General features: G+C 38.1%; 1 protein-coding gene across 1 annotated transcript in view; it reads right to left on the bottom strand.

Moving 5' to 3' along the window:
* DCTN2-p50 (dynactin subunit 2) overlaps nt 1–14746 on the bottom strand; it is a 194615-nt gene that overhangs the window by 98746 nt on the left and 81123 nt on the right. The window contains exon 6 of the mRNA XM_090380696.1: nt 1758–1918. Within this exon, the coding sequence (XP_090236822.1) occupies nt 1758–1918 (161 nt within the window). The remainder of the gene's footprint in view (nt 1–1757; nt 1919–14746) is intronic.

Raw genomic sequence — 14746 nt, 5'->3', positions numbered from 1 at the left:
AGGAACTGGATGCAAAAAATAATTTTGATATCATATACCTGAATTTCAGGAAGGCTTTTGATACTGTTGCGCATGGAAGACTGCTGAACAAATTGGTGTTGTACGGCATTAAGGGAAAGTTACTGCAATGGATAAAGGGATGGTTGGGTGGGAGATGGCAGAGAGAGGTAATAAATGGAAACTGCTCTGCATGGACTAATGTTATTAGCGGAGTCCCCCAGGGTTCGGTGCTGAGCACACTGTTATGTGTGCCTTCATCAATGATATTGATGAAGGTATATCAGGCTTAATGTCCAAGTTTCCAGATGATACAAAGGTTGGCAGGGTTGTTAATGACAATAAAGACAATATCTACTGCAACAGGATCTAGAAATGGGCTGAGAAGTGGCAACTGAAGTTTAACATTGACAAATGCAAAGTACTCCATATGGGTAGCAGTAACCCAAGAGAAATGTATTGACTGTGTGGTACTACACTCAGGTAGGTGGAGAATGAAAAACAAAGAAAGGCTTACGTTCTGCAAGTCGTAGCATCCAGAGACTAGGCACCTGCGAGATGATCTGATTGAGGTGTATAAGACTTTGAATGGTTTGAGCAGGTTCAATGCTGACGGGATACTTTCACTTGCTCAGATTAAGAACTTGAGGGGGCATAGATTCAAATTGAGGGCAGACAGTTGTAGAATAGATGTGTGGAAGTTTGCCTTTAGCCAACTGGTAGATGATTGCTGGAATAGACTCCCATCTGTTGTTGTGGAAGTTGATAGCTTAAATAAATTTAAGGCCGAACTAGACAAACATTTGGAGTGACCGGATGGGTAAAATGGGAGGGGTGTTTTTTTTTTTTTTTTTTGGCTGATGCTGTATAAGCTTGCTTTCTTGCATTATATGCCTCAACTAATGCTAATATTATTTAGGTATATATAATACATACATAGACAAAATTTTAGACTAGTTTTTCTTATATATTTCATACTTTGGAATGGAACCCTTTTATTACTATGGGAGCCATAACTCAGTATTCGCGGCATTTCTCAGGAGCGTAACCTCCGCAAATAGCTGGGGTTTACTGTTCTTTGCATTTGTCAATGTTAAACTTCAATTGCCATTTCTCAGCCCAACTGCCTAACTTTTCTAGATTCTGTTGCATTAACATGGTGTCATTAACCACTCTGCCAACCTTCTTATCATTTGAAAACTTGGACATTAAGCCTGATATGCCTTCATCAATATCACTGATAAATATAGAAAAAATATGGGCCCAACACTGAACCCTGGGGGACTCTATTAATAGCATTAGTCCATGAAGAATAGTTTCCACTGATTACCACTGTCTGTCTTCTCCCACTTAACTATCCTTTTATCCATTGTAGCAATTTGCCCTTAATACTTCTCCAATTCGTACAGTAGTCCATGTGCAACAGTATTAAAAGCTTTCTGGAAATCGAAGTATATGATATCAAAATTATTTTTTGCATCCAGTTCCTTTGTGACCATATTGTAGTATCCAATCAAATTGGTCAGACAAGGTATCCCCTGAACAAACCCAGATTTTTCTACTCCAAATAACTGGTAAGTCACTAAAATACAGTATCATTTTTTAATTTTTTCATAACAATCTAACAATTTCAGTAACTGTATGCTCTTTGGTTTTAACAGATAATCAGCATTAACACAGGCCCTAAAGTTAAAGCAAGATTTTACACTGGATGTGTGTTTGTATGTACAGACATAATTTTAAATTTATTTTTAACTTACTTCTGGAGAGAACTCTGAGGATCAGAAAGGTCAGTTATAGCTTGCGATCCAAGCACCTGTTCCAGATTAAGTTCAATTAGTTGCTTCTGCAGATGTTCAATATTTTGTGTCAGAACAACTGGTGATATCTCTTCCAATTTATGCTCAGTCTGAGCAGTTTCCTGTAAGAGATAGAAAACTAACTTCAAAGATAAACTTTTACTCTTCACCCTGACTATTTAAAGCCAAACAGATACTAATATAAATATACATTATGTTATCAAGACTACAGGAACACTAATGAATAAGCAAATTTTACATGAATTGTTGGTAAAGCAAATGTTGTAGCGGCCAGTAGATGATAAGAGGTTCTGAACTTTCTGGCAAAGAAAGCTCAGAACTTCTGAGCTTTCTGGCAAATTGTAAGCAGGTGGAAGACAAATGCTCATGATAAACTTTTACTCTTAACCCTGACTATTTACATGAATTGTTGGTAAAGCAAATGTTGTAGTGGCCAGTAGATTATAAGAAGATGATATGACTTGAGCAAATCTGAATGTGAATAGATGGTACAATGCCATACACAATACTTAGTATAATTACAAACTTCAGAACTTCTGAGCTTTCTGGCAAATTGTAAGCAGGTGGAGGACAAACGCTCATGATAAATTTTTACTCTTAACTCTGACTATTTAAAGCCAAACAGATACTAATATAAATATACATTATGTTATCAAGACTACAAGAAAACTAATAAATTGTAAAATTTTACATGAATTTTACAATTCATGTAAAATTTGCTAATGAATAAGCAAATTTTACATGAATCGTTAGTAAAGCAAATGTTTTAGCGGCCAGTAGATAAGATATTAGTTGAGCAAATGTGAATGTGAATAGATGGTACAATGCCATATACAATACGCAGTATAATTACAAACTTCAGAACTTCTGAGCTTTCTGGCAAATTGTAAGCAGGTGGAGGACAGATGCTCATGTGATGTGTCTTCCCTCTTGCATGTGATGGTCAAGCTTAAACATCAATCAGGAAGAGTACATGTCCTAATGACAAAAAAGTATCCTAATATGTGTTATCCAATAAAAGTGCACCAAAATATCACCAGGGACCCATGAGACACATGACAGTGAGAGCAGTTTTTAGTGTGCGTGCGTGCATACGCTATATGCAGAATATTGTATCAATAGGAATTCTGTAGGTAAGCTACCCTCAGTGTATCAACACAAAAGCAATGATAGCATTTCCAGAGAAAACAGCTTCTGGTGGAAGGGAAAAGGATTTTGTACAGCAATCAATCTTGCGTACACTAAAGTGAACTTGGGTGTGGTGACATGGAGAATGTTTTGAAAATAAAAGTACCATCTCAACAGAAGCACAGTGACAGCAGTCTGATAGTATACAAGGGGATAACAACTTCCTTATCCATGCTCGCAAAATTCCTGTATATCATTGACAAGAACCCCGTGACCTACTCACGTCTGCACTGTTCAGAAAACTTCATATCTGACTGCACAATTACGCCCAGGTCTCTTTCATTCTCCACTACCCTGAGTGTAACACACCACATAGTTGGTACATTTCTCTGGGGTTACTGCTATCCATGTGCAGTACTTTGCATTTATCAATGTTAAACTTCAGTTGCCACTTCTCAGCCCATTTCCCACTTTCCAGATCCTGCTGCAGCACATACTATCATTACCGTTATTAACAAATTTTGATATTAAGCTTGATATACCTTCATCAATATACAAAAGTACAACAGGCCCAACACCGAACCCTGAGGGACACCACTAATAACATTAGTCCACATAGAGCAGTATGCATTGATCACCACTCTGTCTTTTCCCACTCAACCATCCTTTTATTCATCGTAACAACTTGCCCGTAATGCCACACTGCTCTAATTTGTACAGTAGTCTTCCATGTGCAACAGTATCAAAAGCTTTCCTAAAATCCAAGTACAGTCAGTCCTTGTATAACACGTGTTTACACTAAACTACACGAATTCGATCATACATGATTTATAAATTGGGAAACGATATTGTATATAACACGAACCGAATTCGCATATGCACAATGCACCTTTGGGTTTACAAGAAATGGCAGTCAAATCTCGGAATCAAACCAACTGAATGCAACACGATAGGAATGAAGAGAAGATTCTGAAAATGTATTTATGTTTTTTATACCAGTGAAGGGGAAACACATTTCATCATAATAAAGTAAAAACCCACACAATTCTAGCTATCGGTATTATCGTAAATGCAACTAGATCAAGTTTACAACCCTTTTTTTTAACAGATTCCACTAGCAAAAACGCAACTGGAAATTGTTTTTGTTTTATGGTAGTGACCTCCAGCAATGTGCTTTAGTAAAATGTGAGCTAGTGAGGTGTTAATAGTGTGTCTCTGCCTATACTGTGTTGTTTATTCATTTGTTACACGCGTGCAGCTTTGTTTATGTGTATCAAACATGCCTCCTCATTTTGTAATTGTGCTTTATTCCCTAAAAATGAGTAAAATACTTAAAAGGTGTGAAAAGGAAGCGCACTGGTGAAGACACTACAGACTCAGAGAGAAAAAGAAAAGCAATATTGATAGACTGAGACGGACTGGGTCAAAAATTCTTTCATAGCAAGAACTCAGTGTAACAAAATCCATTAGATCAAGACAAAGAATTGGAAGAGATGAAATGGCTGTCACCTGTTTGAACAGAAGATCAAATACAGAACAAGTTTGATTATGATAGAAGCAAAAGCATTAGCAACATTTTATTACGTAATAGTCGTAATAAAATACTTAGGTATTTTATTATGATTATTTATTGTGTTTCGTAATGTTTTGGTTACAAATGTGTGTTCAACTTAGGTGGTTGGCACCTAACCCTATTTTTACCATAGGGACTGTTATTTATATTGTACAATTTTACATTGCATGAGAGTTTCTAGGAACACAACTATCATGCTATACGAGGACTGACTGTATATGATAACAAAATTATTTTTTGCATCCAATTCCTTTGTGACCACATCATAGTATCCAATCAAATTGGTTGGACAAGACTTCCCCTTGACAAACTCATGCTGTGTCTGAATTATTACTATTATCTTGTCTAGATGATCCTGCAATGCTTCTTTAACAACTGACTCCGTTATTTTCCAGGAATAGAAGTTAAACTAACAAGTCTATAGTTACTTGTTTCACCTTTTGAATCCCCTTTGTGAATTGGTGACACATTTGCACACCTCCAGTCCATGGGGACCCCCCTGAATCCAAGGAAGCGCTCATAATTTTGGCTAAGAGTTTGCTTACTTCCTTTGCTGCCTCCTTTAATATAACTGGATAGATCCCATCCACCCCAGGTGCTTTTCTTATGTTTAACTTCAACAATTTCTTCTCCACTTTGCTCTCAGTTATTACAAAATCATTTAACTCTCTGTTAGAGTTTGATAAACATCTGACCCTCTCCTCCTTGAATAACTCCTAATGTGTGAATGTATACTCAAAATACTCATTTAGTTCGGCAGCTGTCTTAGAATGATCATCTACAGTCAAACCACTGATATCATGTAGACCAATCAGATTCATCCCCTTCCTTTTAGAGTTTATATAAGTAAAGAAGTCTTTGCTGTTTTTCTTTGCATTCTTTGCCAAAGATTTTTCATAATCAGCCATTGCTTGACTAACCTCCTTTGTGACTTGATTACAGACTAGCTTGTATCTATCATAGGCTTCTGTGTCGCTTCACAATTTATGTGCATCCCATGCATTTTTCTTCTCTGCCACGAGTCTCATTAGTTCATCTGACATCCATTTAAGCCTGAACCTGGAGCAGTATTTCTTAGTTGGAACAAAAGGCCTAGTAGCTTCCAAAATTACTTCCTTCAATGCTTCCCATTTAGAATTTGCTATTGGTAACATCATCAGTTGGTCCCACTGTACAGAACCTAAAAAAATCTCTTAGAAAACAGTAGTTGCCTTTACGAAAGCAAAAACCCTTCCCTTTACTCCTGATGGTAGTTACACCTTTAAGTAAATCCCACATCAGTACACCGTGATCACTGCCATCTAGTGGTTCCTTTATCTGTAAATTCTTAATGCATGAATAATCACTGCTGATAATCAGATAAAGAGTGTTAGTCCCTCCTGTTGCGTCTCTAACATGCTGCTGTAGAAAACAATCATCCAATAAATCCACAAAAGATTTGCTAGTGTGCAAGTGACCAACCCACAAGTTCCAGCTATAACTGAGAAGTTAAAATCCCCCATTATAAGACAATGATTTACTGGCCCACTCTATTTCTCTGAATATTTGTTTATTGCACTCATCAGAGTCATTAGGCCTATAACAAACTGCCACCCTCATTTTTGCTTTCCCAGTGCTTATGTCACACCAAACTGACTCAACATTGCACTGTCCATCTATGTCAACTGGATGCACTTCCTTAGATTTTAAGTGTTTCTTAACTAACAGCATAACCCCTCCTCCATTTCTATCCTGTCTATCCTTTCTGTACACATTTTACTCCCGAAATTCCAATTCTGCATCCCTTATATCTGAGTGGCACCACATCTCTGATACTCCCAACAATATCCGCCTTGGATATCTTAACCAGCACTTCAAATTCATCAAATTTATTTACTATACTCCTAGCATTGGTGTACATGCAAGTATAGATGCACCTGTTCTTACTCTTAATTACTCTAACACAGCCCATGTATTTACTTGTTTCATGACCTCCACAACAACTGCTTCTATTGCACTGTTGCTCATTGCAATAATGAGCAGCAGTGTAAGAATCATCTCCACCTCTGCCTTCGGCTACTGTTAAATCTATTAATCTGTGAATCCCCCAAACTAGCAGTTTTTAGACCCACCTAATATTGCCTCAGTTGCATTAGCAAATATTCTTGCACTCTTTCTATTTAAGTGTATTTCATCCCTGTGGAAGCAATCTCTCTTGTTAACAAGCACATATCACGCTGAGAAAAATTCTACCCCATGAGCCCTCCACAATCTCTCTAGGGCCAAATTAATTGACAAGGCTCATCATATACTCCCTCCTATCGTGTCTGGGCAGGATTGCAGACACTTTCAACAGGACCAGGGTATGTCTGCCAGGGGCAAAAGTTGGATAAAGCATATATCTTTTTAGGGCACAAAATGTGATATTGTTGTACATGTTGGCACCAATGACATTAAGAGTAGGAGATCTGCAGATTTACTTAACAAGTACAGGTCAATGTTGCAAAAAAGTAGTGAGTCAGGGTTAAATTTGAAAGTGTCTTCAATTCTGCCCAGACACGATAGGAGGGAATACATGATGAGAGCCTTGTCAATCAATTTGGCCATGGAGGGAATGTGCAAGGCTCAAGGGGTAGAATTTTTTTCAGCGTGGTCTGTGCTTGTTAACAGGAGAGACTGCTTCTACAGGAATGGGATACACTTAAATAGAAAGGATGCAAGAATATTTGCTGATGCTATCGAGGCAGTGTTAGGTGGGTTGGAAAACTTCTAGCTTGGGGGGGTTCACAGACTAAAAGTTTAAAAGTAGCTGCAGGCAGAGGTGAAGGTGATTCTTACACTACTTCTATTAGAATAAGTAGCGACCTGGAACGAGGGGTGCTGGGGGTTTCAGGGACGGATGGCAGTCATCATGAAACAGGTGGGTATATGGAATGTATTAAGGTAACTAATAATAAGGATAGGTACATGTATACTTGCATGTATAACAATGCTAGAAGTATAGTAAATAAATTTGATGAATTTGAAGTGTTGGTCAAGACATCAAAGGCGGATATTGTTCGGATAGCAGAGACGTGGTGTCACACAAATATAAGGAATGCAGAACTGGAATTTGGGGAGTACAATGTGTATAAAAAGGATAGACAGGATAGGTAGGGAGGTGGTGTTATGGTGTTAATTAAGAAAAACATAAAATCAAAAGAAGTGCATCCAGCTGATATAGATGAACAGTGCACTATTGAGTCAGTTTGGTGTGACATAAGCAATGTGAAAGCAAAAATAAGAGTAGGAGTGTGTTATAGGCCTAATGACTCGAATGAGTATAATGAACAATTATTCAGAGAAATAGAGTGGGCTAGTAAATAAGAATGTCTTATAATGGGGGATTTTAACTTCCCATATATTGACTGGAACTTGTGGATTGGTCACTCACAGACTAGTAAGACTTTTGTGGATTTATTGGATGATTGTTTTCTGCAGCAGCATGTTCGAGAGGCAACCAGAGAGGATAATACTCTTGATCTGGTTATCAGCAGTGATCATTCATGTATTAAGAATTTGCAGATAAAGGAACCACTAGGTGGCAGTGATCACAGTGTACTGATGTGGGATTTACTTAAAGATATAATTACCATCAGGGGTAAAGGAAAGGGCTTTTCCTTCCGTAAAGGTGAGTACAGTGGTCTCAGACAGTTTTTAAATTCTGTACAATGGGATCAACTGACGAAGTTACCAACAGTAAATTCTAAGTGGGAAGAATTCAAGGAATTAATCGTGGATGCTACTAAAAGTTTCATACCTATTAAGAAATATTGTTCAAGGTTTAGGCCTAAATGGTTATCAAATGAACTAATGAGACTCGTGACAGAGAAGAAAAATGCATGGGATGCATATAAATTATCAAGCAACTCAGAAGCCTATGGCAGATATAAGGTACAGTCTGTCCTCGCATAGCACGATAGTTGCGTTCCTAGAAACCCTCGTGCAATGCAAAATCATGCAATATAAACAACAGGCCCTATGGGAAAAGTGGGGTTAGGTGCCGACCACCCAAGATTGAACACACATTTGGAACCAAAACATTACCAAACACAATAAATAATCGGGTAATTTTAATCGTTATAAAATACTTACGTATTTTATAACAATTAAAATACGTAATAAAAATAATATTATATTATAATAAAGTATTTTTAGTATTTTTTAATAGTAAAAAAGTATTTTTTACGGATAAAATACGTATTTTATTCGTAAAAAATTTATTATATTAAATAAAATAGTCGTAATAAAATACTTACGTATTTTATAATACGTAAGTATAAATTATAATACGTAAGTCGTAATAAAATATTGCTAATGCTTTTGCTTCTATCGTAAGCAAACTTGCTTTTTGTTTGATTTTCTATCCAAAGAGAAGACAGCCGTTCCATCTCTTCCAATTCTTTGTGTCTTAATCTAATTGATTTTAATTACACTTTGAGTTGTTCCCGCTATGAAAGTTGTTTTTATTTTCTCTGCATTCTTTGTAATTCTCCGCGTTGCCTTATTTAGGTCTGTAGCACGTGCAATATCACATGGTCTTTCATTTCGCTCAAAGCGTTTCACAATTTCATATTTTTTTCTCTATCGACAGAAGCGGACTGGCCATAAGCCTTACGGGGGAAACCACGGTGGGCCGGAGGCCGGTGTGATTTTGGCCATAAACCGTAGTATGAGGCCACTACAAATTTTCCCGGGTAAGAATTTTTGACCCAGTCCGCCTCTGTTTATCGATATTGCTTCTTTTTTTTTCTCTCTGAATCTGCAGTGTCTTAGCCAGGACTCTTCCTTTTCACACATTTTAAGTATTTTACTAATTTTTAGGGAATAAAGCACAATTACAAACGAGGTGGCACGCTTGATACACAGAAACAAAGCTGCGCGCGTGTGAATAAACAACACCGTAAAGGCCGAGATACACTATTAACACCTCACATTTTACTAAAGCACATTTCTGGGGGTTACTACCATAAAACAATAAAAACAATTTCCAGTTGCGTTTCTGCTAGTAGAATCTGTTATAAACTGGTAGTAAATTCTATCTAATTGCATTTGCGATTATATCGATAGCTGGAATTGTTGGTTTTTACGTTATTATGGTGAAATGTGTTTCCCCTTCACTGATATAAAACACATAAATACATTTTCAGAATCTTCTTCGTTCCTATCGTGTTGCGTTCAGTTGGGGTGATTCCGCATTCGACTGCCATTTCTTGTAAACACAAAGGCGAATCGTGTATAAGCGAATTCGGTTCGTGTTATATAAGATAACGTTCCCCTATTTATAAATCGTGTATGATCGAATTCGTGTAATGCAAACACGTGTTATACGAGGACCGACTGTAGTCTGTAATCAGATCACAAAGGAGGTTAGGCAGGCGAAGGCAGATTACGAGAAATCTTTGGCAAAAGATGCTAAGAAAAACAGAAAGGATTTCTTTACTTATATAAACTCTAAAAGGAAGGGAATGAATCTGATTGGTCCACTTGATATCAATGGTTTGACTGTTGATGATACTGCTCAGATAGCAAACAAACTGAATGAGTATTTTGCATCTACATTCACACATGAGGAGTTATTAAGGTTTGAAAATGGCAGAAGGTTATCAAATTGTAGCAGGGTGCTTAATGATTTTGTAATAACTGAGAACAAAGTGGAGGAGAAATTGTTAAAGTTAAACATAAGAAAGGCACCTGGGGTGGATTGGATCTATCCAGTTATATTAAAGGAGGTGGCAAAGCAACTAAGCAAACCCTTAGCTATAATTATGAGAGCATCCTTGGACTCAGGGGAGGTCCCCACGGACTGGAGATGTGCAAATGTATCCCCAATTTACAAAGTGGATCGAGGGGTGACATGAGTAATTACAGACCAGCTAGTTTAACTTCTGTTCCGGGTAAAATGATGGAGCCACTGGTTAAAGATGCATGATCATCTAGACAAGACTGCAGCAAAATTCAGACACAGCATGGGTTTGTTAAGGGAAAGTCTTGTCTGACAAATTTGATAGTTTATTATGATGTGGTTACAAAGGAACTGGATGCAAAAAATAATTTTGATATCATATATTTGAATTTCAGGAAAGCTTTTGACACTGCTGCGCATGGAAGACTATTGTACAAATTGGAGCAGAAGGGCATTAAGGGTAAGTTGCTACAATGGATAAAAGGATGGTTGAGTAGGAGAAGACAGAGAGTGATAATTAATGGGTGCTGCTCTTCGTGGACTAATGTTATTAGTGGAGTCCCACGGAGTTCGGTGTTGGGTCCTCTGTTGTTTTGTATATTTATCAATGATATTGATGAAGGTATATCAGGCTTCGTGTCGAAGTTTGCAGATGATACAAAGGTTGGCAGGGTTGTTAATGACAGTGTGCTACTGCAACAGGATCTTGATAATTTGGGCAGATGGGCTAAGAAGTGGCAACTGAAGTTTAACCTTGACAAATGCAAAGTACTGCAAGGTGGTAGAAAATGAAAGACCTGAGAGTAATTGTGCAGTCAGATATGAAGTTTTCTGAGCAATGCAGACAGGCTGCCAGGGCAGGTCATGGGGTTTTGTCAATGATATATAGGAATTTTGCTAGCAGGGAAAAGGAGGTGATTGTCCCTCTGTATAAGGCAATGGTCAGGCCATACCTTGAGTACTGCGTACAGGTCTGGAGGCCTCATTTTAGGAAGGATGTAGATTTGCTTGAGCGTGTACAGAGAAGGGCAACAAGATTGGTGAGGGGAATGAAGGGATCCTCCTTCCAAGAGAGGCTTAAGTTCTGCAAATTGCAGTGGCTGGAGACTAGGCACCTGCGCGGTGATCTGATTGTGGTGTATAAGGCCTTGAATGGGTTGAGCACGCTGAATTCTGATGGGATCCTTCCACTTGTTCAGATTACAAACCTAAGGAGGCATAAATTCAAATTAAGAAAAAACAGATGTAAAATAGATGTGTGGAAATTTACCTTTAGTCAGCGGGTGGTTAATTGCTGGAACAAACTTCCATCTGTCGTTGTGGAAGTTGATAGGTTAAATAAATTTAAGAAGGAACTGGACAGGCATATGGAGGGAATTGTGTGATATATATATATTTTTTTTCCCGCTCATGCTGCATAAACTCATACACTTGCTTTCATGCATCACATGCCACTACTACTACTACTACTTTCAAATTTAACTCTAACTCACGACTTTTTTTTTCAGCATGTTATTAGTGCCAAAGTGTACAACAATATCCCCTCCTTTGCCCTTAAAAGAGGATATCTGCTCTACAATGTCATCAACTTTTGCCCCTGGCAGACATACCCTAGTCCTATTCCACTTATCGTTTTTGTACAATATATTTCCCGTTTCCCCTGACAATTGAGTCACCAACAATAACTAGCTCCTTTGGGATCAGGGCATTCTGCCCTGAAGGTTGCCACTGTGTTGCCTGGTGCATAAGAGTGAGCTCTGGCATTGAGTTCGGCAGCTGAGAACTTTATGGGCCTCCATTTTAATTCCTTCTAGGGCATCCACCAGACTCTTAAGGCTCTCATATATGCCCATCAGAACGCTGAGTTGACGCCTAATTTCTTCACATTCTCTGCACCTGGCACGCACGCACGCACGCACGCACGCACACACACACACACACACACACACACACAAAGACATCTTCCATGGCTAGATCATTCTTTGCTCGAGAATGATCTAGCCATCGAGAGAGATCTGCAAACACGTTGCATTTTACACATTTTTTTAGACTCTAATGCGCTGTTACAATAAATCAAAGCAACATCCATGGAGTAATAGGTCATTATTTTAGATTTTCTCTTTCTATAACAAGACACTTTGATACCCTTTTCAAGATTTCACTGCTGAAGTCACGATCCTAGTAATTGAGCTTAGGTTTTGGAGAAGACCAAATCGTTCAATTCTGCCTGAGTGATTAGAATGTGGCTTTGCAGCATGAAGAGTTGAAAAGTCTTTATCTGTACTCATTCTGGGTTCTGCATCTTCTGGAGACTGCTTTTCCGATCAAGAATCAGGGTCGAGTCCATAAGTTTCTGGTGGCCTTGGTGCTCATATTGCATCATCGTGAGGAGATACCTTTATGCTTGGATTTCCAAGAAATATTGGTCATGCAAAAGTAACAATCATTCATGTGGTAATTTATATGTTCCCACCATATCACCTGAACAGCAAAAGGCATCAATTTATGGCTACTTCTAAGCCAGCCTATTAATGTCCTTGAACATGAGCTACTGTAAATCTTTGGAGCCCATACTTTATATTGACCTTTGACGTAACATCCAAAATAGAGTTCACAGGCTTCTCTCACAAGTTGTGATAGTGACATCTGCTGTGATTTTAACACCACTTCTCCACAAATGTAGCAAAAGCTATTTTGGCAAGAATGCAACATATTTCATATACAGTTGAGGTATACACACATAAGAACATAATTAAGAAATTGTAGATTTTTATTTCTAATTTACACACACACACACAGTTGACGATTTACACTTATGCACACAACACTTGTTTATAAACACTAATTCACTAAAACACTTGTTCACCACTCGCTCTCTGAAACACATACACTTTTTGAAATATGAATATGCTTTCTTGGTGTGGAACCACTCATATATATACTGGTAGAGAAGTTTCTAGAAGGCTCACAATGTTTATAGTGAACTCCATCATGAGTTCTAGCACCTTCCAGAAGAATGCCAACCTTTCTTCTGCAAGTAACAGTATTTCAGAAAGTTCCAGAACCTTCTTGAGTGCTATAGAAATCTCCTAGATGTTCTAGGAAAAAAAAAAAAAAAAAAAACCAGAATAGATGGAAAAGATGATTAATCCAACTACAGGTCTTGGTTTTCGGTCATAAAACTATGATATTTGAAAACTGAAAGTGATGAGAATTTTTTTTAAGCACATATCTGAGTTTTTGAACATAATTTCTACAAGAATCAGTTGAAATTATTTTTGGGAGGAAATTTATGCCGACCAATGTAATCTGTTCTTTTATCCTTTTCCCACTACTTTCTCCATTTCTGCCCCCTCATGCATATAGCCTGAGGAAGAGGAAGGATTCCATCAATGTTGAGCTAACTCAACCCCTAAACAACTCAATCAGATCTGCTAACAGGTGCCTAGTTTCCAGATGCTGCAGTTTACCAAACTGAAGCTTTTTTTTTGTAACAGCACCATTTCATTCGCTCTCATTAACCTTTCTGCTTTTCTCTGCAGCTGCTCCAAGATCCACATATTTCTGCAAATGAGGCTTCTAGACATGTATGCAGTACTATAAGATGTGGCCTAACCTTGCCTTATGCAATGGGACGATTGTGTACTTATCTCTACTGGCGAAATTCCTGTATATCATCGACAAACCTGGGCTGTACTGGCAGCCAGTCTGCAATGCCCAGAGAACTACATATCTAACTACGCAATTATCTCCCCCTACCAGATCTTTTTCATTCTCCACTAACCTGAGTGTGGTATCACACAGTTGGTACATTAAGTGGGGTTATTGCTACCCATATGATGTACCTTGCATTTGTCAATGTTAAACTTCCTACTTCTCAACCCATCAGCCTAATTTATCAAGATCTTGTTTCAGTGGCATACACTGATTACTGTAATTAACCACCCTGGCCAAACTTCATATCTGGAAACTTAGACAATACACCTGATATGTCTATATCATTAATAAATACTGAAGACAGCAGCAGCAGCAGCAGCAGACCCAGCAATGCACCCTGAGGAATTTCACTAGCAACATTTGTCCAAGAAGAGCAGTGCCCACTGATACTCTGTTTTCTTCAACTCAACCATCCTTTACCCATTTATGCCACACTGCTCCAATTTGTACAGTAGTCTTTTATGTGGAACAGTATCAACAACTTTTCTGAAATCTAAGTATATGATGTCAAAATTATTTTTTGCAACCAGATCCAATATCACTCTAATAGTATCCAATCAGATTGGTCAGAAAAGACTGCCCCTTAATGCTTTCTTGCCATGCTGTGATTGCAGTTTAAAGTGCATACTGTGCAGATGATCCTGCATTACTTCTTTAACCAGTGACTCCATTGTTTTCTCTGGACTACAAGTTAAGCTTACAGTCCGTGATTACTCATATCACTCTTTGATTCCCGTATGAACTGGATGTGTGCGAATATATTTGCACACCTGCAGTCCATAGGGAACTCCCCTGAATCCAAGGATT

This window comes from Mastigoproctus giganteus, chromosome 1 (genome assembly GCF_048544385.1).
Source record: "Mastigoproctus giganteus isolate SK-2022 chromosome 1, ASM4854438v1, whole genome shotgun sequence".
Taxonomy (NCBI): Eukaryota; Metazoa; Arthropoda; class Arachnida; order Uropygi; family Thelyphonidae; genus Mastigoproctus; species Mastigoproctus giganteus.
Note: the sequence above shows the minus strand (reverse complement) of the source record. Positions and strands in the feature narration are given on the sequence as shown.